The following is a 27,645-nucleotide window of genomic DNA, read 5'->3' as shown; positions in this document are numbered from 1 at the left end:
AAAGGTGCTATACAGACAACGTATGCATATTTTATTTGCCTCTGTGAACATATATACAGAGCGATAATTAACAATGCATGGCACCAGACTTGGTGTCCCATGTGCAATGTTCTTGTCTTAAGACTCTCAACACGCGGGACTGCATTTGGCAGTGCTTTAACCATTCTCTTTCCATCCCCCCACACCTGAGGTCCATTGCACTCACAACACTGGCTGGTGAAAGCACACCTGTCCATTGAGGCAGCCAGAAGCCAGAAGGAAATGGGTTGGTGAGAATTTAGTGCTGACAACGTAGTTGGAGTGGCTCACATTTGTCAGCACGTGGACCAGGGGACGAGGTGGAGATGCAGGTACACAGTCACTGAGTTCCCGAAAGTCAGAGTCAAAGGCAAGGAGGCGCACACCCCGTTCAAGCGGGGAACACACAAGACGACCGTCGGTGCTGAAGCAGAGTTCTTTGATCCAGCCCCTCCCACGATTGGGCTCCTGGGCATAGTGAAGCAGCCGTGGCTGGGCTGCCTTGCACCGGACATCCTTGGAAAAACCAGGCCTGCCCAATGACTGCAAGCCCACAAGAGGTGGCTGGCCAGACAGCAGTGCCATGGCCTCCTCCATGGTACCTTCACTCACCACTGGGGAGCCATTTGGAGCACCCAGTGACACATGGAAAACGCGCGACTCTGGAACATCATCAGACTCCTCCTCGTCAATGAAGACTGGTGGCATCCAGAGGCGTTCCCAGTCGCCGTCCCATAGTGGCTCGATTCCTGGCTGCCGCCGTCCCCAGTCGCCACCAGCCAGGCCCCCTACAAGGAGCTCGTCCTCAATGTCGGAGTCAGTGTCAGGCCAATCCCGTTCCTCACAGGAGCTACTGCCAGCTGCACTGTGGCTGCCACTACTTCCGCTCTCTGGTGGCGGCTGTTCTTGGATGTCGTGCACACAGGTCCACTGCACACACAAACATGAAAGAATATTTGCCACAGCCACCTGCTTCAGCTAGTTAAAATCACAGGTCTCTTTTGTATGATTGGACTTCTTGCACCTGCTCATGCTTCAGTGAAAGCAGGCATAGACTTTCTCCACGAAAGCAACATTAGAGAGTGATTTCGAGATGCATGAAAATAGCAGGCCATGACAGTGCACACACGCAACCCAAGGTGACTTTTGCGTTCTAGTCAACTCAAAGACCCCAGAATCGAGAAATACCATGGGTCACTCTTGCCAGCAATTCAAACTGGCACAGTAGCCAAGGTCGCTGTGGCCCACACTTAATATACTGCCGTAATGCAGCTGATTGATGGTGCAAACTTGGCCTGTTGCAGCTGACTTTCAGAATTATTTAGGCATGCAAGACACGGTGCTTAGCAATGCATTAAAGGGACCCTGAAATAATTTTGACTATTTTGCACAAACTTGTAACGTTGTTGGGGTAGGTCCTTCTGCTCATTAAATGATGCATTTAAGTGTGCCACATCAAGCAGGGAAAACACGGGGAATGCAGGAGATGGACATTCAAGACGATGAGCAAAACGTGAACAAGGTGAATGCAGGAGTCACCGTTTCGACAAGTGGACTTGTCTTCTTCAAGGCGACGCACGCTTTCCTCGCCACAGTATATATAGGTGGGGTTCTAAAGGGGAGAGGGTGTGAGGCGGCAGGGTGCGTAAACGAGGGAAGGTGTGTTAGCGTGTCGAATTGAGAGTAAAGGAACGCTGTGCACAAGGTCAAAGCCGGGGCCACCCCCCCACCCTGGTCTGTCAACGCATGCGTGTTGGCTCCTGCATTCACCTTGTCCACGTTTTGCTCATCGTCTTGAATTTCCATCTGCATTCCCCGTGTTTTCCCTGGATTTCTACCGATGGAAGATGAAGGAACAAGGTGAGCGCCCTCTGCTTTCCTTGTCACACATAGCACTAATTGGAGACAGTCACTACAAGTACATGCACGAACACTTCCCACCAGGCCAACACTCGCCACACATTAGCTTTAAGACCGGCGCCACAACACACACCATCCGAGACCTCATTGCTGCAGCACCACAGCACATCACACATTGCGTCATTCACTGCGGGACTAATGACCTTAACCACGACGCCGGTGACGACACAGTTGAGGCCATGAAAGTGCTCATAAACGATTTGCACACCAACAGACCAAACGCAGATATCGCCCTGACAACAGTACTTCCCAGGATCGCAAACAAACACAGGCCACTTATTCAACAATCAGCGACACTCCTAGCTCACGCACTAGGGACACGTAAGCTCAATGATTTTCTTTTTGACATTGGAAACCAACACGAAAACGTCGATGTCATCCACCACGCTGAAATACACCAGGACCCCGACATTCTGCTTGCCCGAGACGGACTACACCTCAATTTTTTTGGCGTCAAGGTAATGGCTAACAACATCAAGTACAGGCTCAGGAACACTTTTAAATCGACGCAACCTACAACCCCAATAAATCCTGCGTCCCAGTTAGCTTCAACACAGAACCACACGCCTGAAATTTTCAACACCAGCTCGCACGCACGTTCCACCGAAGCTAGAACCCAAGAAACATCTGCACAGACAGTGGACGCGGAACCAACACCACCTTTACAACATCCGCGCATACGGAAGCCCACAACCACCCGCGAAGCCTTCACGCAAACAGCTACATATACTAATAAGCAAACCGATACGCAGACAGATGCACATACAAACATCGGTGCAGGCCTCGACAAGAAAATTAAGCGTAAAAAGACACCACCTGAAGATTTTTCGCCCTGGAAGTCTGCCCGAACCAAACAGAAATGACTACCACGCACTAGGGATAGCACACACAACAACAAATTTCGCCCTTTCCTCCAATCCCGCAAACTCATCGCCAAACAAACAAATTACAGATTTCACCTAAAAACTTACACTAGCTGCATTAAACAGAGGAAAATCCCGAAAGGTCTCAGAATTAAGGTTAGGTGCGCCCTCGGTTCTTTACCCTCCAGGCTATTATTAAAGTGGAATGCTGTCCTAGAAAATGCATCCCTCTCCCTTATTGACATTCTCGAAGAACACTGCAACGAACAACTTATGATAATTTCTGATCAACTCGACAGCATAAAGTTATCTGAACCGGAAAGAAGAGAACTTAAACAATACGTCCGAACTAAGGAGGAAAAATTACTAGATAAATACCAGCGCAAAGATATCAGAGCTGCAGATCCACCCAAAGAAACTAATGTAACCCCTGCAGCACGTAGCTCCACCGACAGTCCTACAGGCGAGCATCCAGAGCACTGCAGCAATGTAGTAGACATATCCCAGAGTCTAAGCCCCGAAGAAGTTGACCTCCTGAAACGTGGTCTAACGTTTTGTCCGATGAACAACGCAGTAAACGAATACGAACTCCACAAAGATATAACAGAGTTTTCATGACGCATGTGCATCAAGGAATTCTTTTTCGATAGACCAGATGTAGGAAAAGAAGATACTCTCTTAGACCACCTAGCACGTGGACACCGGAAACAGAACAGTGCCCAGACCTCGATTTATACATAAAACTGATATCAAAGGAAATTCTAGAGTCAACGCGGCATTGCCGGAAACGCAAAAAATTGACTCCCGCTCAACATGTAATCCTTAAAGAATTTGCGAAAAGGAATGATATTGTAATAAAACCAGCAGACAAAGGCGGCAGTATCGTAATCTGGCCTATAGAAAAGTACAAGAATGAGGCCTCTAAACAACTGAGCAACCACACCCATTACAGAAAACTCGACTCTAACCCAACTTCAGATTACAGCAATATTGTGATTAACACAATAGCCGAGCTCCTGTCCAGGGAACTAATCACGCAATCTGAATATCGCTTCATGATGCCCAAGAACAAAACAGCAGGCTGCTTTTATCTTCTTCCTAAAATACATAAAGTTCCGGTCAAAGAAATATTTACAGCAGAATCCCAGGTCGGCCTATTGTGTCTGATAACAACACACCTACTGAGTCACTATCTAAATTCTTAAATCACCACCTGTCAAAGATACCCACCACCCTCCCATCTTTTGTTCAAGACACGCCGCACTTCCTTCGAATTATCGACGGCATCAACGCCAACCAAATCCTTTCCGACCGCGCTATTCTAGTCACTTTGGATGTTTCTGCCCTTTACACCAACATTCCCATGAGTGAAGGAATTGAAGCCGTTTCTAGATCCCTTGCAATCAATCCCCAAGTGCACGCTCCTGAAGTTTACTTATCGCTCCTTAGGTTAGTTCTCACGCTCAACTATTTCGAATTCGATTCTATACACTACCTGCAAATTTTCGGTACTAGCATGGGTACGCCATTCGCTCCCACGTATGCGAACATTTTCATGGGCCAGCTTGAAGCAGACCTGCTGAAATCCTACCCTTTAAAACCCCACACCTATCTTCGTTACATTGACGACATATTTATAATATGGGAACACTGCACAAGCGCCTTAACCGACTTAATTAGCCATTTCAATCGCTTTCACCAGAGTTTTAAATTTACTGCTCACGACTCTCCTAGTCAGATCAACTTCCTGGACATGACGATCTACATAGAAAACGGAAAACTGAGAACGACACTTTACCGGAAGCCTACAGATAGCCAGCAATATTTAGACTACAACAGTCATCACCCGCGACATTGCAAGCAAGGAATTTTTGTTGGACAAGTGAAATGTATAAGTAGAATCTGCAGCGAAGACCACGATTATATCCACCACCTAAATGACCTTAAAACAATGCTAGCAGAAAGGAACTATCCCCAAGTTGCTCTCAATAGAGCTTGTGATGCCGCGTCAAGATTAGAGAGACAGTCGGAATTGGCGAAGAGACAGTTAACACTGGAATCTGACAGACCGCCGGCCTTTATAACAAAATATTCTAATGCACTCCCAAACATAAACAACATCCTAAGAAAATACCACCCAATATTATCAAGTAACGAGCGTCTGCAAAAAGCGTTCCCGGATGTACCTAGGGTTGCCTATCGCCGAAACAGGAACTTTAAAGACATGTTAGTGCACGCAAAAGTCAGCCAACAACATTACCCCGTAATAAAAGCATGTTGTCGCCCTAGGTGCAAAACCTGCAGGCACCTTCAGAGTGACATTAAAATTAAAAGCACCGCAAATAGTTATACACATGAAGTCAAATCTAGCTTCACTTGTACAAGTTCGGATGTGATTTATATGCTTGAATGTTCCTTCTGCAAGAAACAATATATCGGTGAAACAGGACAATCAATGAACGTCAGATTAAACGGACATCGCGCGGACACAGCTAAAAAGCTTCCCAAAGCCGTCGCCGAGCATTTCAACCAACCAGGTCATAACTTTGATGAACTTAAACTCTACACCTTACAATCAAATTTCCATTCTGAACGAGTAAGAAAATACAGGGAATCATACCTTATCCATAAGTTCAAGACATTGCAACCAATAGGCATAAACGTTTCAAAGGGAGCTTTAGAATCTATTCGCTATGCTAAACTTCAAGCTATAGGCAACAACACTTAGTTTGATTTCTTGGCGTATCCCCCCCCCCCTTTTTTATTGTCCCCTTTCCATTCCCTTTCTTTTTTCAGCTGGCGTGTCAGACGCCCTTGACACACCGGCTAACACGCGTGCCTTGACAGACCAGGGTGGGGAGGGGGCGGGGGGGGGGGGGGGGGGGCGGCTCTGGCTTTGACCTTGTGCACAGCGTTCCTTTACTCTCAATTCGACATGCTAACACACATTCCCTCGTTTACGCACCCTGCCGCCTCACACCCTCTCCCCTTTAGAACCCCACCTATATATACTGTGGCGAGGAAAGCGTACATCGCCTTGAAGAAGACAAGTCCACTTCTCGAAACGTTGGCTCCTGCATTCACCTTGTTCACGTTTTGCTCATCCACATAAAGCAGGTAATTTATTACAAGGTTTTAAAAAGGTGCATTGAAACCAATTGCAGCAGCATTACCACCCTGAGATTTCGGCCTTGTGTTACAGTTGCAAGTCATTAGAGCAATTGATGTCCGTTGGGCAAGCTCCGATTGCCTACCCAGATAGCGTCATCAATAACTTTTTCAATTTTATGATTAATAGTTCTTCATAACAGGTGAAATGTTGGTTAACTTGTTTCTATAAAATAAAAATAACAATACACACTATCACTATACTAAAGATTATAAGGTGCTTAGTGTTGCACTGACGAACACAAGGAACAAGACACGGACGTACGTGGCGCAATACATCCGCGTCTTGTTCCTTGTGTTCGTCAGTGTAACACTAAGCACAATATAATCGTGAACGTCCACCAACTAGCCCCGTTCATTGCTTTACCATACTCAAGCACTTCAGGAACAGCAAGTGTTGTCTGCTTGTGTTTGTCTCGAGCTTTCTTTTTGCGGGGACCATGAAGTGCCCTTGTTGTGTTGTGGGCTAAAACTTAGCCATTGGAGACATGTCAACCTGCGACATCGTGTCCCTCTACAAAGCAACAGGCAAGCGGAGTGGCTGCACTGCATCCGGCTATAGGTATCCGATCAGCGCCATGATAAAAGCGTTTGTGGTGATCGCTACATGCTGGAGGATTACTACCACAATAGAGAGCTTTAGCATATCCAGTAAACGTAGGTAGACTGGTCGTTTTGCCAGATGGGTGAAGGCACAAACCTGAGCGGCCTGCAGGGTGCAGCCGCCTGCTGGCACAGAGCTGACATAGCAGTAACCAAGTGCATTCTACTTTGCTATTGGTGTAATCTTTCGGCAGCCATATAATCTCAAACACATCCTTTTTAAAGGTTTGAAATGTTTTACACTTGGTTACAGCAATATTAGCGGGTTAGGCTCTGCCACCATGCAGGCTGCTCACGTTTACTCTAAAAGCCCGTTCATCACAGTGGTAGTAGTATGTAATGGCTTCAGGTTATGCCTCCGCCCACCCGTCGAAATGCTCAGCTTACCTGCATTTACCAGACACACTCAGCACTATGACAGAATGCTCTCAATGCTGCTTGGATGGCCCTTGCTGGGGATCGACGACCAGGCAGAGAGGTTGGAGAGGTTTTGTTCACTGGCTCCGAGACAACGGAAGTAGACAAGCGGTTGCATCAGGAGGCAGAGCTTAGCTCCGATCGCGCAGCAAACAAGTGGAGGAGAAAAAGCATGGCTAGGGAGGAGGTTAACCTGTAATCGTCCGTATATCTTTTGATATAAGACACTTCACCTGAATGGTGGTGCGGATGTTTAACTGTAGCTATATCCAACGCATCTACTAAATTTGTTCAAGTCATTTCAGGGACCCTCTAAAAAAAATATGCCAGTTACATGTGCATATGGTCTGGATTGACATTTATTTGGCTTCAAGTATCAAAATCAAGTACAGCAAGCATAGTTAAATGCAAGGTTTCACAGATTCAAAGCATTCACTTACTGTACAACTGGAATGTGTGCCATTTATATTGTTTTTCTGTATAAATGGCACTAAATGGATGGCGGGATGGCTGGTGGAACTGCCTCACCAGCCATCCCGTAAATCTCTCATTATGGCAGGGCTTAGCTGAAACTTGAATAATATAATATCGCACCTCTAAAAATATAATGTTTCTAGCATTTTCCTCCACCACACATACAATAAAAAAAGTAGCCAAGACTGCAAAACACAAGGCGCCATACTGATATCAGTGGCACTGCTACAGTTTGGGTGTGAAATTCACGATCATGTGCCAAGGGTTGTGCAACAGCTTTGAGCAGTAGACATGCCACATGTTGCACCATGACAATTGGCGATGGTGGTCTGTGTATTTAAAACCACTGACGTGTGAGGAGAATATCTCCTGTGCCGGCTAATCTGCCATTTCATCCTGCGTGAACAAAGGATAAGCTTGCATAAGACAGTCTTCAGCTGTTGCTTCTCTGGGAACATGGAGTATCCCACCTATGCTCCTGTCCTGTTGAGGGGGGCAGAATTGAAGGGCTGCTTTGGCAGCGCACATGTCACAATGCACTTGGCTTTAAGTGGCACAGTCGTGGTGTGGCCAGGCCGACTGATATGCACGTCCCTGGTCTATGACATCACATGACTGCCACCTCTGATCATACAAATTTCTCTAGCATGCTACTGATAATAAATCAGGGTTGCTACATGCCAACTTGGATACCCTTTGACTTACCCCATGTGCAGGGCGGTTGACTATTGGCGAAAACATGTTAAAGCAGTATGAAGTTTCCAGCCGACACTTTTCACTTGGTCATGTGCTCGAATTGGGCAGTCAATTTTGAGGCTGGGCCACCCAAATTTTAAGAGTGAACCAGGTCAGTTTTGCACGTGGGTCAACTCAGTTTTCGAAGTGGGCAAAGTCAATTGTGGAAGTGGGCCAGGTCGGTTTTACATGTGGGTCAACTCGATTTTTAATTTGGGCAAAGTCAATATTTTTGTTAAAGGCCACGGCATCTGTCACGACCGCAAGGCTGTTCACCGTGGCATTTCGCAGTGCAAGCCACCGCAGGTCTAGTGCCGGCAACGTTATCCCTTGGTCAAGTGGGTTTTGGTACTATCGGATGTTAACGCCAGACAGATGCCAGATTTTCCACTTCATAGGCCTTTTAATGCCTTTGCAGTAAAAAAAAAAAAGGATGCTATGTTGCCATAGATCCAAAGAAATTCACTTGTTCACATCAGTGGCTGCGTGTCTCTGGCCTGTGACAGCGTGACCTTTCATCCTTGGCAAACTGTGAAGCTCCTTGGTCTGTAGCAGGCAGCACCATTCTTAAGCTCCCATAAGGGAGGCATACGCAACATTCAAAATTTCCACTCGTGCATCTACCTGCCCTTAACAGAAATTTTCCAAGCTCACTCATTGTTCCAACTTTCATTTCAGTCCACAAGTTATTTTCCCTCATGCTGCCTTCTGGTTAGCTCACTTGGTAGAACAAATCCTGCGGTGAGGTCAAGCGTTCATTCTGGGTTCAATCCCCAGGCCATAACAAAATTTCCTTCAACTACAAAGTTTGCTTTTCAAGGAAGACTGCACAAACAAACTTTTTAGCATTAAGCTGTAGTTGGGAAAATGATATTTTACTTCACCTTGAGAGGCCACAAATAATAAGGCCAAAACAAATGTACTGTTCCCAGTCTCTACACGGCAAAAATGACGAGCCCAAAAGGAAGCAGATTGTATCAAGAAGAGTTCAGCCTGCATAAGGGATGGTTCGATAGTTGCAATTTGCTCTACGATTCAAGAATAAGCTTCTTTGACAACTGGCTGTCCCAACAGGCACTGATTGCACTGATGCAAATTCATCATTGTATTCTGTGTATGTCAACTGTGTTGTGTCTCAAACAAACTATAGTCGGATGTTACCACCCAAGTCATTGTCCATGTTCCTTGCTTCTGCATTCATCTCTCTAGTAGCAAAGTGTGTTTTTTAAAGGTACCCACCTCAGATTTTTCATTCCTGCTTGTGTTGCGAGATAGCACGCACCACCCATGGGGATGAACCTGGAGGGAGGAGATGATCTCTGCATCATTGTCACTTGGGAAGTCGCAGATGAGCTCAACCCTATTGCGGCGTGCAGTGAAGTGATGCCCACTGCAGTCCCCCGTGTGGAAGGCCGCTTTCTCGGAAGCTCGCCAGCGGTACATCTTTGGAAGCTGCATGCCAGAATACAGCGGATAGTATCACGCTAACTCAATCTAAGCTAGTACAAATACAATAGCTACAGTGAACAGTGAAGTGGAACATTGATTACATTGAGAACAGTTCATGCTGCTGAGCAGGTACATTTGCTTGAACATAAATTTATCAGAACATTGCAGAGCTCAAAAGCCAAGGCATATTTTGAAATGTTCTGGTAAATTTATGCTCAAGCAAATGAACCTGTTCAGCAGCATGAGCTCCCCTTTGTAGGAATAACTCTGAAGCCAACCAACACAGCAGTGAGGTGCCAACAAGGGGCTTCGTGTACTGTGTAAATGTCATTAGTAGAGTATAACTTGTGTTCCATGATGTCTCACACAGTCTTTTTTGTTTTGTTTTAATAGATGAGTGTCACATTGGATATATGTGCCTTCTAATCAGCAAAACAAGCCTACACACTTTCAGGACAGAAATTAATGATCCCTTGGAAGCAACATTTTAATTACTGTATACAGTCAATTAAGGGCCAGACTTTTTTTCACAATCCTGACAAGGTATGGCCCTTAAAAGGGTGCAGGTGGTTTCAGTTGAATTTTTTTGGCTATGTGTAATCCACATGATCCTTTTGTACCAAACAGCTAACGCTATTGTTTTCATAATGCGTCTGTTCACGCATGCATGGGAAGCAGATGCTAGCACCTGTCTAGTCATTACAATTGGCACTGTCGCTGCTCAAACATAGTTCGGCAGCACACTTGTGGATGGAGTCATCCTCCATGGCATTAGATATATACCTAAGACTTCAAAGCTTTTCAGAGCAAGATCTGAAACTTCACATCACATGCTCAGAATTTTAAAAAAAGGAAGACATTTTCTTCAACATTTCTGAGAAATCACCAACTAATCCACCACTCCCACTTCCACCTCTCTTGACAGTGATTTTCTGGCATGTGGAATTTTTTAGGACACTGCGGTGATCGTTACTGTCCACGGCGAGCAAAGCACCCCTGGCTGCTACCTTTTTGTTAGGTGCGAAACTCACTAACATAACCACCGCCTTTGTGGAAGCAAGTTAATCAATTCCTCTCCACCCCCAATATTGCCCCTTCACAGAGTAGAAGGTCGCTTAAATAAGCGGGGACATCAGTGCGGCAGCAAGGAGGGAGCCTTCCCTTCTTCCTCGTTTACTCAGAGGACATGCTACATGTCAGGCGAACAGCCAGGCTAACATCTCCAGCATACCATTAAAGCTTCTCTCTCTCTCTTACTCCGCACTGCTACGTTAGGAGTCGGTACTGGTACAAGTCACCTTTCATTATCAACAGTTCTGGAAACCATTCAATATCATTCGAACTCAGGCCTTTCGTCGCACAGTGTGTGCTTTACTTATGCTCCAAAAGAAGGCAGTACAAGTCATCTTCAGCAGCTGATATAAAACAAATTGGCGGTGACCAACTTGGGTGGTGCATGGCAACCAAGGCGCAAGTTTTTCAAATTTTCGCAATTAATATTTCTTGTATATGGAATGCAGTGCGTAAAATTTATGGCACTGTCCTTTGTGAATCACTTTTACAAAGCTTAAATGCACTAAAAGCCAAAATTCGCATTTATCTGTCGTGTTGAAAGCCCTTCCACATTTATGGACAGAAGTCGTGAATGTAGAGCACTCGGTGCCCTGTTTGTGACACAAATTGTAGGTGTGAAGATCTGGTGCGTCTTTTTCTGTGTTTCACTGCACATTATCGCAGGACTTTGTTTTAACCTCCCCAGATGGGTTAGTGCTTGATTTTTTTATATACACTGGGAAAGGTACAGTCCTCTCTGATTACATGAAAGCCATTGGCCTAGGTGGAGCAGTCTTAATACAGCCCGTGGAGACAACTGTGCAGCAGTCACATATTTTCACGAATCAATATTTTACCGCATTGAAGATTTTTTTATTGCTTAGCTGAAGAGAAAAAGTTCATGCCTGGAAGAATAAATCCAAACCGCTCTAAGGGCACTGCTGTAAACCATCCCAATGACAGCAAAGTAAGCCGTGGAGAATCGACAACCCTTGTGTGTCAGAACAGAAATGTGTCTGGTCAAATGGAAAGATAAAGGTGTAAATTCATTTTCCAGTGCTGTTGGCATAAACCCTGTTTTCAGGCAAGTGCTGATCAAAGGACGAAACGGAAAAAAAATTAGTACCGCACCTGAGAAGCATATCGAAATATAACCAATACACTTGAGAAGAGCTTGCTGTTAAGAATGAAAACATGGCAAAAAACGGGACAAGAATGAAAGACCTACAGAATGTTGATTTGCGCATAGCAAAATATATCAAGGACAAGGATGCTGGGCCAGGGAAGCTAAGAAACGGCCACAACAAGCAGGTGGGAGGGCAGGTAGGTGAATGGCCTTGAAGTCCACACAGAAACAAATATAGGAATGTTAGGGGCTGCCGTGCCGTTCAACAATGCGGTGAATGTTGAGTGCGACAGTGACTAATAGAAAATAATTTTAAGAAAGGGGAGTGGGGTGATGGATACAAGGAGGGAGGGGGGACGCGCATAAAAGGTGTCAAGAACAATGTTGGCAGATAATTATGGACATAGGGAGAGCGTCTCATCACAGCCCGATCGCTCAACACCAAACGGCCATGGTCAGTCACCTAGTTGAGGCTCACCTACCCCGTCGTAAAATGGCTCTTTGTTGCGGAGAGCCCATTCTAACTAAACGTCTCGGCAACTTTAAGAATAAACGGGTGTCAGGAGACAAGACACTTTCAAATCTCTCAGAGCTACTGGCCCTTACTTTACTGCGAACTATGGATGCCGTAATTTTCACAAAGGCTTCTAAACAGGAAGCAGCTCTGCTTTGGACTGTCTGCCTCATCCATTCCCAAGAGGGATCAAACAAGAATATGCTTCGCATGATGACTAGAATACCATGATTGCAAGTTACTACCAAGCATCTCTCTTAAAATAAGTCAGACAGCGGATCACTGAAAGCAAGTGAAACTTGCCTCACATGATACTATCGAAGTTCCAGTGCAAAGTTTCATTCCTGTATTTTTAAATCTAGAATAATACAGCATGCCCACAACGCCGAAAGCACGATTGAGTGATAAGCAACTTGCAAAATAGTGCCCGCCTTCTGTCGTACCTAGCCGTGGCAGTACCACTCACTAGAAGATCTGGCTGGAAAACAATGGTTATCTACACTGTTACCTGGGCTGCAAGAAGTCTGGCCTGTAAACAAGAAGACACACGATAGTGAACTGTCTTGTTTTTGAGTGGCCCCATTTTTAGAGCTGTTTGTTTTCCCAAGTCATGTACCAAGTAGGTCATCGACATACATTATATAAACGCACCAATTTGTAAACGAAATTTTAGCTTTTCTTTAATATCATCACTTATAAAAATAGCATAAGGATGATAGCATAACTTGATGCGAAGTGCCTGCACACCTTAGCAATGAAAAGCTTTTGTCAGAAGTTCAACGAGGTGTTGTTTCGGCAATGCAAAAACATGCACCCTAGTTGTTAAGGGGGGAGGTGGGTCCTAAAAATTTTTTTCTTATTTTTGGGTGAATCTTTAGTAAACTCCACAGCCTGGGGTAATTTTTCATGCTGATTTCAGATCTGTAATTAGATTTTTGATAGCTGTAGCAGTTCAAAAAATATTCGAGGTCTGAAGTCAAATTAATTTCAAACTCGTTACGGGGCTTTTTGATGATTCCATCTTGCTAAACCAAAAACTAAATGCATGACACCATTGCTAAAGACCTACTGTAGGGGGTGATGCTATTTTTGTTCATTTGGAAGCATTTTGCAGACAAGAAAACAATCTTGCATTTATTATGCACATTATTTTCTAATTAGCAGTGATTACTATACCTGAATGTAATTTTCATGATGGTGCAAGAGTAATAAAAATAGCATCACCCCCCAGATCATTTCAATATGAATAAAATGATACCATCCTTGTCATTTTTGGCCAAAAACAACCCAGAAAAAACACCCGTAAGGCGGAGTACAGTGTGCAAAAACATCGAACTGAAATAAACGCATTTGAAGTTTCAAACAAATGTAGCTTTTGCTGAAGTGAATCTACAGCAATACAAATGGCACCATTTTGAAGCTCTATGTTTTGTAAGAATGGCCATACTAAATGCGTGACTGCACACTCTCAAAATAATAGCACACTGGCCACTGAACTAGCACAAGAAACCTTATTAGGCACCATGCACTACAAAGAGCATGGTGCCTGGGTTTCAAACCGAAGTGTAGAACTCTGTGTGGGCATGAATATAGTTCCAGTGTTGTACATGCAGGCTGCCTGATTGATAGCAGTCTCTATTACAATCAGTGAGGCATTTTTTCATTTGGTAGAATTGACCATGTTACTGAATGAAGGCTCTGAGTGTAAGTAGCCTTCATTCAGTGTAAGTAAGTGTAAGTGTAAGTGAGTGTAAGTAAGTCATCTTCACTTGACAGTGGCTGTGGAACTTAGGATCAGAGAGCCAGTGATAGATATGCAGCTGCCAGGTGCTTTCCAGAATTTTACTTTTGTATGATGCCTCGATCACTTCTGCAGCCAGGTGTGTGCCAGTCCAAGGGGCCTAGTGAACAGAGCTCATGATGAGGTTCTCTTTATGAAGGGGTGGTATGATAGATATTGTTACGAGCTATCGTGACAATATGATAATAGAGTGAACGCGCAATGTGCTTGGTTGCGAGTCCGAAGTGCCGATGTGCAAAATGCATAGCCGCAGATACAAGGAGCCGACGCGCGATGTGCTTAGTCGCGCATTTCAAGGTGCCGACGCGCGAAATGCCTAGTCACGGGCTCGAGGAGTCGACCCTCGATGCGCTTATTCGTGCAGTCCTACGTGCCGACGCGCCAAATTCCTAGCCGCGGGCTCGAGGAGTCGACACTCGATGCGCTTATTCGCGCTGTCGGAGGTGCCGATGCACAGAATGATTAGGTGAAGGTCTGAGAAGTCCGCGCGTGATGTGCATGATCGCTGAGTCGGAGACTCCCTATGCGCGAAATGTTAAGCCGCGTTTCTGAGGATTACGTGCGCGATACAAATTTGTCACGAATTCGAAACACCGACTGCTGAAAGGCTTAGCCGCATGTCCGAGGATTCCGCGCGCGAATCTTGGTCGCGAAGTCCGCGTCGCCGATGCTCGAAATGCTTAGCCGCGAGTCTGAAACGTCCACAAGCGTAGGGATCGGCCACGCTACTGCGATGTCCGCGTAGCGCCCGTTTTGACACGTCGAGATTACGGCGAGTGGAGACGTCAAACTCGCGAGGTGCAAAGAGCCGAGCAGACGACGCGAGCGCCGGACCAATGGCGAACCGCGCTGAAGTCACGTGGCGGGCGCGGCCAATCGCAGACTCCGGCACGACCCTCAATCATTTGCTTTTTGTGCGCTTGTTTCTCTATGGAGGAGATCGCAGAAGCAGCAGATTTGAAGACGGAGAAATGCGCTTTCCAACGAGACCAAGATGGCGGCGCTCGGTCGCGCCGTTCCGGAGATATTGTGGCGTGAAAAACGCTGTTCTTTCTTGATTTCCGCGAGATTTTTTGCCACCTTGGCTGATAAAACGAATTTTTTAGAGCACTTCTAAGTGGTTTACAGTGATGATATTTGGGTATCAGATAGAAAAAGGGTGATAGAAACTGAAAATGTTTTTTTCAAAAAATCGATTTTTTGGCCATTTTTCGCGATGTAAGACCCGCGTCCCCCCTTAAAGGGGCCCTTCCCAGGCCCCATAGCAAATTTTGGTTATATGCTGGAAATTGTTAGTGTCCTCCAGGGAGCCTTCAGCCACAAAAATTTTTCAAATTGGCTCATTAATAGCCAAGATAGAAATATTTCAGTGCCGCGAACCCATGATTTCAGGAGGCGAGCTCCACTGCCAAGCGAGACACTCTCCCCACTTGCCCCGTCTAGCCTCCGCAAGCGAAATTCCTTCCCTCCGTTCTCCCATACCGGACCTCGAGAATCGCGTGACGCATACGTCACGGATTCACATTTATTTTTTACTTCCCCTTGCTTTCTTACAGCGCAATGCACTTCTGCTGACGGCGTCACGCAAGATTTTCGCGTTGTGCACGAAGACACCTGACCAGCGGTATAAGTCAGTGCTACACGAATGCTGAGGCAGACATAAGCGGATCACAGAGTGTAATCCCATGCAGGAACATTGTGGAAAATGACATAGTTTCAGTGTCTGCGCGCGCGACTGCACGACATGGGAACAAGCAGATTAACTGGAAGTACATCTCTCTTACTACGGTGCAAAGTAAAAGAAAAACATGTAGACATTCGATTTGTGTGTTTTATTATTTCTGTAAGCTTTAATTCGTCTTTTCAAGCAACGGATTACACAAATAACAGATGTTGCCTTGAATAATTCTCGAAGTGACATGTCACCACGAGCAACATCACAGTGCAAGCAGATGTACGTAGGCGCACTAGCACGTGTACGTCATCCTCCGACTTGGAGCGCGGTGGCAGTGAGGAGAAGGGAAAACGGCGTTCAGTTTGAAATTTCAGGTCTTTCCGCAGCACGTAGCGATGTAATACTTTGCATACAAGATCGTTATCGTGCAATGTATGCTCTGCGCTTGTCATCTCAAAATGGCCAGACCTGGTGAGGGGCCCTTTAAAGAGACCTTAAAGGCAAATACTAAGTTGACGTGGACTGTTTAAATACCAATCCAAAAACCTCGCAACGCTTGTATCGCGCCAAGAAAAAACTAAGTTTTCTAGAAAATTGTATCTGAAGGGTCCAGATACCTTTCTCGAAATTAAAATCTTGCACCACCTAACTGGGGGAGTGGTGATGTTGCATACACCATCACCGCCCTTCGCTACCATCGGTGAGTAAAACGGTGCCCGACAGGTGGCGGCTCCGATCCAAGACAGAGCGGTGGATTCGCCGCTGCAGCTAATTTTGGTCAGGTGGCGTAGACCGTTCGGGCATTCTGCAACATCACATGGAAGTTGAATTCTCTGCTACTTACAGCTTGTGTGAGTTCCGCGAGCCAGCAAAACCAGCGCAGCACTACACCATCGGGAAAGTACTGAAACGCGAAAGCATGGACAGCGCAGAGTCGAGCGAAAACAAAACCTTTCAACCGCCCGCGTCGTGGTGAATGGTAATTTCAATGAGTTCTTTTTTCTAAATACAAAACGGAACTCGACAAGTAGCATTTTATTTCATCTCATAATACAATACGAGGATGTTTTTTACAACGAGTAGTTGAGTACTAGTGACAAAATTTAACTGAGGAGTGCTTTCGTCATCGGGCAAGTGCTTGAATGTCCAGGGGGAGTCTCTAATCATTTCCTGCATTTACCTCGACTTCTCTATTATTAAGGCCCTGTTTGCGATAATATTGACAACTTAAGAGATTCTCAAGCATTAATCTACCACTTTAGTTTGACTTAGTAATCGCCTTTAGTGTCCCTTTAAAAGCATTCTTACGCGGGGCGTGCTAGAGTGCCTTTGCGTGGTGTACAACCCCCATATATATATATATATATATATATATATATATATATATATATATATATATATATATATAGAGAGAGAGAGAGAGAGAGAGAGAGAGAGAGAGAGAGAGAGAGGGGGGGGAGTAGTTGACGGCGAGGCCCCCCCCCCCCCAAAAAAAAAAAAATTTCTGGCTATGCCACTGATGACATACAGTTCCCACTTGCTGATCCATATGGTGCACACTGTGAAAGAGTGGGGACCATTGTGGGCACTGTGATATTACAGATATCAGTTTGCAGAGAACTAACGTCCAGGGGACTTGAAATTTCGTGGTAAACAACACAGTCACCTGCACAGAGGTGGACTGAAGATCTTACACAAATGGGTAAGTCATTAATATACATGAGAAAAAGTAAAGGGCCCAATACAGAGCCTTGGAGCATGCCAGAGGTAACAGGAGAGGATGGTCAGGTAGAATTCTTGGCAACGAGGTGAGCAATTAGTTAAAAGGAACTCAATCCAAGTAAGGATTCTGCTGTCACTGTTTAGGCTCCTAAGCTTGTAGAGTAATAGGTGGTGGTTAACCTTGTGAAAAGCCTTGGAAAACTCCAAGAAGATACAATCGACCCAGGAATTACAATCTGGAAAGGCGTGTAAGAAATGGGTAAAGCAGATCAACCGTGTTTCACATGAGAACGATTTCCTAAATCCATGCTTTGACTTGCTAAAACATGAGTTAGATTCTAGGAAGATGACCAGATTAGAGAAGATTATATGCTCCAGAATTTTACATGGTATATAAGTGAGAGAAATACGTCTGTAATTAATGATTGACTGTTTGCTTCCCAATTTATGTAGTGTAACCAAAGTGGTTCCAAAGTAGCGGAATTGAAGCACAAAAGTAACTGGAACGCCCATGTATTTCATCTCCCACTTTGGGAATGAATATCTCAAAAGTGGCCATCTAGAAAATTTGTTCCAAGTGGATATGCCTAGGGAACTCATCGGCTGAAATTTGTAAATTGCAACAGCTGCTGCAAAATAATTAATTAAAAAGCCAGTTAGTGATCTTTTTTTATAATAGTCGATTATGCATTTCAATTTCTCGTGCAAGTAATGTCCGCTTCTTTGAGTAATCTAGCACAATGACTAGAATTAATGTACCTGTCACAGCCAATTAAAAAAAATTCTGTATGCTTTGAAACAAAAGTTCCCTGTATGATCTCATACGAATCATCAATATAAGGTGCCTGTTCCACCTTGACATACTAACCAGCACTTCCCCTCGTTTAATCCTTAAAGAAGTAATGACTCGAACCACCTGCGTGCCTCCCTCACTGTGAACATGCTTTAAGATACACTCTGAGAGTGTATTTTATCTTGAGAGTGTATTTTATCTTAATCTTTTTTCTCTATTTGTGTGTTTTTGCAGTTCCACTTCTCTTTGTAATACCCCATGTGCCCCGAAGATGTGTTCGTCCTTTTCTGCATGTTTTTCTTTGTGTCTGCTTCGCAAGTATGACTAAAAGAGGCCACGACAACAAGCCCAAGTAGCTTGCCATGTGGTCCTGAAGGTACTTAAATATTTATTCTCGCTAAAGTGCTGCAACTTCTACTAAGGTCCATAAATATAAATTTAGAGGCATCTTATACACACTACTCACTGCATATAAAACTAGCATTTAAAAATAATGCCACATTTGCATTTTTCTCATGCAATTTTGCAATGGTGACAATGACTACACTCTCAGTGCTACATTTATGGTGAATTCACTGGTCAATGTCCTGTACTTTCACATATTCCACTGGGCATTCGGGATCTTGTTCCACAGAGAATTGCTCTCTCTCTTGCTGTGCCACCAAGGTACGGGGCCAGCTGGAACTTCGGTGCATTAAGCCCACTTGCATTCACAAAGCAGACAAATTAGTCCATTTTTACCATCCTGTGCAAACAATGGTGCAATACGTGCTTTTTAACATTACAGCTGCACTTGCTGCTGCTGCAGGGTTTTATTCTAGCAGCAATGATCATTTTATTAGCAATTAAAAAGATAGCAGCAGCAATATTCTTGTTCTTTAACAACTTCGCAAGTATAGAATCAGAAGACACTACAGAAATTCGAGACGTTATTTCCACAAACAACTGCACGCAACAACTTACTCCGTGAACCAGCACAGAGTATTCTGTTTGCTTCTGGCAGATTTGGATTTGTGAAATCTGAACACTTGTTCCTGTTCAAGTAGTGACTCCAGAATAGCCAGTGAAATTCAGATCTCTGTGGACACTTTCAAGATCTGCTTTACCAATAACACATTCAATGAAAATGAAGCAAAGATGATGCTCTTGTGCATACCTTGAACCCACGTAAGTCGTACGCCAGCGTGTGCAAGTTGAGGTCATGAATTACTACCAAGTAGCCCCCTGTTGTACAAATGACCATCTTCTGGTTGTCTGGGGTAAGCCGCATCCTCATAAGCCCATTCGTGTAGAAGATTTTCTGAAACTCCGTCCCATTCTCTGAGAACCTGAATAAAGATGATGAGTTTCTCAATTAATGCACGTACAGGGTGTTTCACGTAACTTGAGCCAAACTTTTGTAGCTGCGTGACTATCGCCTCTAAGCAGGCGAAGAAGAAGATGGGCTCACATGCAGGTAGTGCGACAATAGAACACGCTAGTGTGCTCGACCTGAGCGGCCGCGGTGTCGGCCGCTCCTGAGAACCCACTGCACCATGACTGGCCGGCCTAAATAAACCGTGGCCACGGCAGCTACCTCTTCATGCCAACTCGCACAAATCGGTGACCCGGACTACCAAACCCAGCCTCCCAACAAATTATTTACACCGGATGACTGAGCCCAGTCATGCCAGCGTCAGCACACCGACTCTACCAAGGCAAGTGAAGTGGTGTCATGCAGTCTGGCCGACGCCGCGCAGTTGTAGGGTGTCCAATCTATGGTACAAAGGCATGCCAGACATCTGGTTCATCCAGCTAAACAGCACTTCCTTCTGAACAAGGTTCCAGGCTCCGCTGTGTTCCAGGCTCCGGCTGTCATACCCCGGCCATGACTTCTATGCAGACTTGCGGGCAGCTGTCCTCGCTCACCACACTACCTCGAGTGCCGAGTCTCCTCCAACTGGTGCCTCGTCACAATAGCTCTCACCATCTGAACCATCGCGTCATTCCGCGTCTTGCCATCCCACATTGCCTGCGTCCACCCTTGCCTATTATCAGCATGTGCTGGCTCCAGCATCAGACCCTCTACTCGGTTCGTGAGTCTCCTCCCCAGCTCAACGGCAGTTGCGCGACCACTCTTTCCAAGGAATTCACCAGGCCAAACGTAAGCGCTTTCGGCTATTCTATGGCCCACCGCTCCCATTTCTTAGGCATTCCCGCAAGCTGCCCACTTTCCGTTTGGAGGCACCTCACTCATCACTGATACAGAGGCTCTCCCACCGGCTCCACTAGGCGCAAATTTCATTCCTGCAGGCACAGAGATGCCACAAGCACAACCTTCACGATGCATTCAGTCAGTGACCACTGCAACCCTGATGCTATCAGCATTCGAGATTTCACCACAAGCAGCAGCAGGCGAGCCTTCCGATGTTCTGTGCTCACACCTGCGAATGCATGGCCTACCGAAGTTTTACAGGAGCAGCTCTGCCATCTGGTTTCTTCAGCCTGAGCATCACTTCTACATCTACATCGTGAGTGGCCAACACTTGCACTATCTCCGTGCAAGTCCCAAAGTGCCAGACAGCCTACTTTTGGAGCTTCAAATTCTACAGGCCCGGGCATCTACGAGAACCTGCGGCAAGTCGCGATTTCGCACTACAGCATCACTCTGGCTGCGCCTTGCTCACCTACGCTCACAACCTACGCTGCCAGTGCAGCCTGCTATCTCTCCCGGATTGCATGAACCCAACACTATTAACGATGACACCATCTGCACACTTTACCTGGACTTTACCATTGTACTTTATTTCAATCGCGCTTCGCACTAGGAGGGGAGGCCCTGTAGCTGTGTGATTATCACCTCCAAAGCAGGCGAAGAAGAGGGGCTCACATGCAGGTAGCGCGACAATAGAACATGCTAGCGCGCTCGACCTGAGTGGCTGCGGTGTCGGCCACTCCCGAGATCCCGCTGGCCGGCCTAAATAAACGGTGGCAAGGGCGGCTACCTCTTCGTGCTGACTCCCAAACATTAAAATTATAGAAATGCTATGTAGCTGGACTGATTCAAAGTAATGTTCTTTGCCATTGCTTGGAGATACTCAGATTATTTTCTGAATTCGACCTAATTACATAATTAGTCATAATTAACTAATTAACTTTTCAATTATTGTAATTAGATAAGACACGTCAATGAGAAAATTGTAGAGCAACATGAAAAACTCCCGATACAGCTTTGTGTTGCGCAATACATGCTACATAAAAGTGTTTTTCCGTGCGTGAAAGCAGCCCACGAATACACGAAAAATTGCCATGCAACTGGCCGCTTGATGCACTTTGAGTGTACTTGCGGGGTTTTTTCATGCTCAGAAAAAAGCTTTTATGTAGCACGTATTGAGCAACAGAAAGCTGTATCGGGAGTTTCTCATGCTGCTCTACAATTTTCTCGTCACCTTTAATCTAGTTATAACAACTAAGAAGTTGATTAATTATTTAATACTGTCTAATTAGGTGGAATGCAAAAAATATACTGAGTATCTCCAAGCGACAGCAAACAATGTTACCTTGGTGCTGTCCCGCTATGTAGCATTTGCATCATTTTAAAGTTTGGCTCAAGTTAGGTGAAACACCCTGTGTACGGTAGTACAGCTGTATAGCAAATTCAAATAGCAAAGCTAGATAAAAATTACTGGTGCTAAGCTCTCAAATATACATAGGAGGTCAAATACTCAAGTTAGTCACTTGAAAGTGCAGTCAATACTATGTATTCACAAAGTAATACATGACCCCTGTCACTCCTCCAGGCACCGGTGTGACAGTGCAACATGTGATTGGAGCTTTTGCTAGGTAGCTGCACATATACATTCAAACATTGTTATATGAAATGATATCCAAGGTTTGCATATTTATTTATGATGCAAAGAAGTCACAGTATCTGCCAGCTTTTTCAAATGTATGCATGCCACCTTATCAATCCTTTACAATCAAGAAGTGTTATGACAAGTGCTATGTTTTTAGCAGTCTACTGCTAGAACTGTAGATGGCATGGCACGTGCAATGTTAATGCAACAAGCACTTGAACAGACTTACTTATTGATGTCCCATGTGTGTATACTTCCATCAAAGCCAGAAGTCACAAGTAGTCCCTCTGCTGATGCATATTCAATATTCTTCACCCAATTGGAGTGGCCAACAAGGGAGCGTATCTTGCGCTTCAAATTTCGCACATCCCACAATGCCACCGTGGTATCATCAGAACAGGTGGCAAATGTGCGGGAGTCAAGAAACCTGATGAAACAAAGTTTCGGTTTTGCTTTCCTTTTTTCCCTTTACAAGACTCACCCATATGTAATACATACCTAGCATAGTTGACACAATCACTGTGTGCATGTTCAACCTCCCTAATGAGCTTGTGGTTGAGTGGGTCAAATATAAGGATGCTTTTGCCTTCTGTGGCTGCAACCAATATTGAACTGGAAGCAAAAATGCAATGATTTCAGCCACTGAAGAAGGGCACCTAGAGTAAATGCACAACACATCAGCGACACACATCAAGCTACCTTTAACAGAGTGTGCACCGCTGTCCATGTGCTGGATGTTCGTAAATGGTGTACGTTTTCTTTGTTTGTTTCCCTTCTTTCACCGCCTTATCCTCCATAAACTAACCTTTACAAACAACTTTAATGCCCTTCCCTCCACTGGCCGATGTTCAGTTGCCAACCCTGAGCTAGGCAGTTATGGGGGGCTACCAGCAGAACCTTTCCTTTTCCTCCCTTTCTCTCCACAAACAACGAAGTAATAATACAAAGTAAGTTCGTAACATCAAAATGAACTAGAAGAATGGTGAACAATGATAGTACGAGCAACAACGTGGTAAATGTATTGTTAAGTGAATGGAGCAAGACTCCACACCAAGACTCCACACACCAAGCAGCCTTTTTCATCGTGCAATGAAAACAGTTTGCTACCATGCACTGAGGTTGCTACCATGCACTTTTAGGTTAGTGAAGGTAGACCCAAATGAGAACAGCAAAAGCATTATTAAAATAAAAATGTAATGATTTATCTAACTGCAAGTATCAAACAAAAGATGCCTCAAGAAAGTCTGCATCATTTCCATTTTATCTGTTCAACTGCATATTTGCACTTATGTTTAGCCTGCATCATTGATAGTTGTCAGAGTTTTGAAAAAGGGTGATTCACATGCACATATATCTCTTGAATCATTGAAGAGGGCTGTCGAGGCCACTGTTGAAAATGAGGATGGGCCTTCATTAAACAGAAGGGGCCTTACAATTAAATGTGCTTAGGCAAGATCCCGCACACTCGCTTGTAAACAATTTTCAAGCATATACACATTGCCTGCTATTTCAGGGTACTATCAGCACAAGTTGAATTGCGAACAGAAATAAGTAAACAGAGGCGTGTGTTGAGCATGATTGCATGAAGGTGGTGTATTACAGCATATCCAGTCACTCAACATGCTGTAGTACCCAACGCCCAAGTAAGGTATTTAAGTCACAAATACTATGCATAGAGGTGAACTGGCAAAGAAGAGGCACATTCTGGTCTGCTCTGTCGTGTTTGCATGTCAATGCAAGTTGTGAGTGCATAAAAATTACTATTGATGCACTGTTATTTCAAAGGTGCAAGTTTGCACACATGCACAGACACCAATTTCAGACAACGTTAATAAAAAAGCCACAAGCTTGCAACAATACAGAGAAAATGAATACCCTTCAGGGGCAAATGACAAGTTGAAGATGCCTCCATGGCTAGAATGGATCATTTCAGGTTCTTCTGATGGCACTAATGCACGGTAAAGAGTCTGGGACATGCGATCATTGGCGCCAATGTATGAGTGCAGGCCTAGGCGTTGATGGTCCACTTTTCTTCCCCAGAAGTCCACCCTTTTTGGTGCCATACCGGATCACTGCTACTCTGCAAAAGTAACACTGATACTCCAGAAGAACTAAATGTTGGGCTAGTTGGTCTGACAATGATGAGTGGAAAACTAGGTGAAACTAAATTACACAGACACATGGAACAGATGAGACAAGCACTACTACCAAATGCATTAGTAGTAAAATAGTTTGGTAACAAAAATGTTGGTAGTAGCGCTTGTCCTCGTCTGTTCTATATGTATTTGTGCAATTTATTTGCGCTTAGTTTTCTGGTCAGCATAACATTAATAGATCAGCAAATCAAACCAAATATTTGTCCAAGCATAAACATTACTACACTGCAACCATGCCAATATTGTAAAAACATTTGCATAAAACCTGCATATTATAAGCTTGTTGAAGCTTCTTATAACAATGGCATGTTTTTTCACCATTTGTGTACAATAAAATGCAGTAAAGAAAAAGTTTGGACATATTGGTTGGGGTATCCATTCTCGTGTCAATGCTACACAAAAGGGCGACTGTACTGTAGCATCCTTTTGTCTAGCTTTGTGCACAAAATGAAAATGAATCACGAAATTCAGTCCAATTTCTTTTGCTTGAACAGCAACATGTTTTTATCCTGACAATTTTTTAAATTATTGTTTACCACCTGCTCTTCAGTACTTGAACATTCCACAGTGGTTGCGTTTTGTGCATTAGTTTACATAACAGGACACTTAGGCACTGGTACTTCCTTGGTTATGCTTGAAAAATACAGCACTGGCATTCAAGAACGCAAGTTCAGACAGGCCTCCCCACTTGTCTGCAATGCAACTCAACTATTATCTTTGTAGTACTTGAGTGTCATAAAGAATGCAAAACAAGTAATGTGAAAGTAGCAGAAACTGTGCAGGTAGGTGTCAAAGTCAGTCCTCGTGGTATGTGCTTCATCATACTAATTTCTTGAGCGCCAGTGTCAAATAATTACAGCTTTTTCATTTCTAATGAAACTAGGAAGGCATTGATGCTGAAGTGCTGTTACACTAATGACGACAAAATGCGATATCTGAGAGATTTGAGCACATGTAAGACAGCGTCAAACTTCTTCAGGGACCCTCATCTGCGGCAGTTACATAGCCTAAAGTCGTAGAGTCTCAATTAGTGACTTCCACTAACCCAGAAATACTACTTATGGCGCAAAAAAGGCGGGTACGCAATAACTGACGTTTAGTAACAGCTGTGGCGACTTTAGTGCTAGATTATCTGAAAAGTAGCTACACGCATGTTGACCTCGCAAAGGCGCACGGCTGCATAACACTATTATTCGAGTTGATTTTAGTTTTTTCACAATCGCGGAAAGAACCTCTCCGTATCTGCGTGCAAGCTAATGGAACGCGACACAGCACTCCACTAAATGCTATGACCAAAATGTAAGGAAACCAAAATACATTAACGATTCACAGAGTTTTAGATGCCCAAATGGAAACACACAAGAAATTGCAAAAAAAGATCACCCGTGCACTAGTCGCGCGATGCGAGCTTTCGTTGACGAGGCAGCCACTGCCAGCGAAGAACAATCGTCAGCTAACCACGTAGAGAGCTTACGATCGAGACACGCCAGGCAGAGCGGAAGCACGGGCTATGAAATTACAGCCTCACCGCAGCTCAGGTATACCGAGCAGAGTCCGACAGCCAACAAGCACGACAATGGTGCATACAAACCACACATACCCGACACGGTAGTAAAGGCTTCGCTTTGAGCAAATCGTAACGTCAGACACGAACTTAAAAGCTTTCACGAGGCCTTGGCTGACCTCAACCGAAACTCAGCGTTATAGAAGACGTGTTTCTGTAGCTTGCTCACTATAATGTGTTACTAAGAGCTAGGTGCTCACTGAAATGGCACCTGGCTTCTCGAGTATCATCTGATCGTAACGACAACATCGGACCCCACCACAAGGTGCATAGTACACAAAACACGCAGAAGATCGATCGACAACGGTTACCTCTGTTCCACAACTTCGTAGTTACACTAGAAGCGGATGATTGTTAGTGGTAGAAGCAAGTGTACTTATTCGAAACAACGTGACTGATAGAATACTTGCACGACACATTGGATAAGGTGTCGAAAACCACACTACACGCGCTACACGTTCCAACTCAAACGCAATACACACCACACAGGCACACATACACACACAAACACCCGACCGAAGGAGCGGTCGGGGAGCCTCCTAGCGTCGGATGCAGGCGCCGTTGCTGTTGAATGTATGAACAGTGGCACGAAGCAACGGGAAGGTGCGGAAAGGCCGCTAGTAGAGAAAGGAGAGAAAGAATAAATGAGCCGTGGGCACGTGTGCGTAAAACGTCAACATAGGGGCATTATGATACAGGGACGAGGAGACTTTGGGGTCAGGGTAGTCTAGGATATTTGCTTCCAAAGGGGAATTGAACGCCCTTCGAAACAAGAAAACATTACAATCATGTTGAACGCGGCGGCAAAATGCCTTCATTGGGCGAATGGCCTTGTTTTGTCTCAGAAGACCGCGTGAAACGCGCCACCGTGCCTATGCGTTGAAGAGATACAGTTCTTTCAAACTGACAGTGAATTAGAATGAATGAATAAATTCCACTTAGCGCACCCACAGACCCGTTATGCTATGACGCTTTGACGCAGTTTCTTGTGTTCACTTGCCACGGGACCAAAACAAACGAATCGATAAACTCGATGGAGTTAGTGCAGCGTAATACCACAGGTAATATTTGCACGTGGGTATTCCACGGTCTTTTAGATAGAGCAATTGTCCTTCCTGGTAACAGATGAGTCCTTGAGTCTGCCTGTCCGGTATATGTTTCGATCGAACTTAATTCAGTCTGCTACTAAATTTACTTGCTTTTGCGAAGAACATGGTTAAGGAAATCAGCTGTTTGCACAGCACTAATTCGTGAATGGATTAACTAGATGTTGATAATTGCGGCGCTAAAAAAAGGGAAATAGAAGAAAACCGCCGGCAACTGGCTCGTTTAGCGAAGCGCGCGAAATTCAAGCAAAGGGCTTTCTTCTCTGGCGGCTGCTGCTTACGGCCGTGCGAGCGCCGTATCTCGAAAGCGGTCTGTGACGTGGCCAAAGTGCGCGCCCGCGTGAGCCTCATCTTCAAAGTGATCTACGATGTTTGCGGAGTGCGCGTAGTGCCGGTAGCTTCGTATGCGCTGTGCTTTCGACGTGTCGTTCGTGTTGAAGCGAGAGATGCACGAAGGTCGATTCGAACGCTGCTGCTGCCGACATTCCCCACTCTAGCATTTTGACAGTGAGTTTCCGCACCCATCGAGCGAGATGTGTTCATTTTTACCTGTGCGCGTGACACCGTGCTTGTTAATTTAGTTAAAACACGTTGGCGGGCTAGACGGTTTCAATCCGATTGCAATAGCAAATTAGTAGATAGCAAGGATAGT

General features: G+C 44.9%; 1 protein-coding gene across 5 annotated transcripts; it reads right to left on the bottom strand.

Annotated features, from left to right (window-relative positions):
- Window positions 1–10: 10 nt before the first annotated feature.
- Window positions 11–26,931, bottom strand: LOC126545362 (DDB1- and CUL4-associated factor 10). 5 transcript variants are annotated; one of them, XM_055061467.2, is made up of 8 exons: window positions 26,835–26,931; window positions 26,387–26,504; window positions 24,043–24,247; window positions 22,666–22,779; window positions 22,397–22,594; window positions 19,488–19,659; window positions 9,438–9,650; window positions 11–948 (listed from the first exon to the last, which is right to left on the bottom strand). In XM_055061467.2, the coding sequence occupies exons 3-8, from the start codon at window positions 24,228–24,230 to the stop codon at window positions 202–204; spliced, it is 1,632 nt and encodes a 543-aa protein (XP_054917442.1). In that variant the 5' UTR covers window positions 24,231–24,247; window positions 26,387–26,504; window positions 26,835–26,931; the 3' UTR covers window positions 11–201. The 5 variants fall into 5 exon arrangements, with proteins under 5 accessions (XP_054917442.1, XP_050049142.1, XP_050049144.1 ...); XM_050193185.2 differs by lacking the exons at window positions 26,387–26,504; window positions 26,835–26,931 and adding an exon at window positions 26,199–26,380; XM_050193187.2 differs by lacking the exons at window positions 26,387–26,504; window positions 26,835–26,931 and adding an exon at window positions 26,199–26,380 and having other exon boundaries at window positions 24,043–24,242.
- Window positions 26,932–27,645: the final 714 nt, after the last annotated feature.

Source organism: Dermacentor andersoni, chromosome 1 (genome assembly GCF_023375885.2).
Source record: "Dermacentor andersoni chromosome 1, qqDerAnde1_hic_scaffold, whole genome shotgun sequence".
Classification (NCBI taxonomy): domain Eukaryota; kingdom Metazoa; phylum Arthropoda; class Arachnida; order Ixodida; family Ixodidae; genus Dermacentor; species Dermacentor andersoni.
The sequence above is the reverse complement of the archived record's forward strand: the minus strand, read 5'-3'. Positions and strand labels throughout refer to the sequence as shown.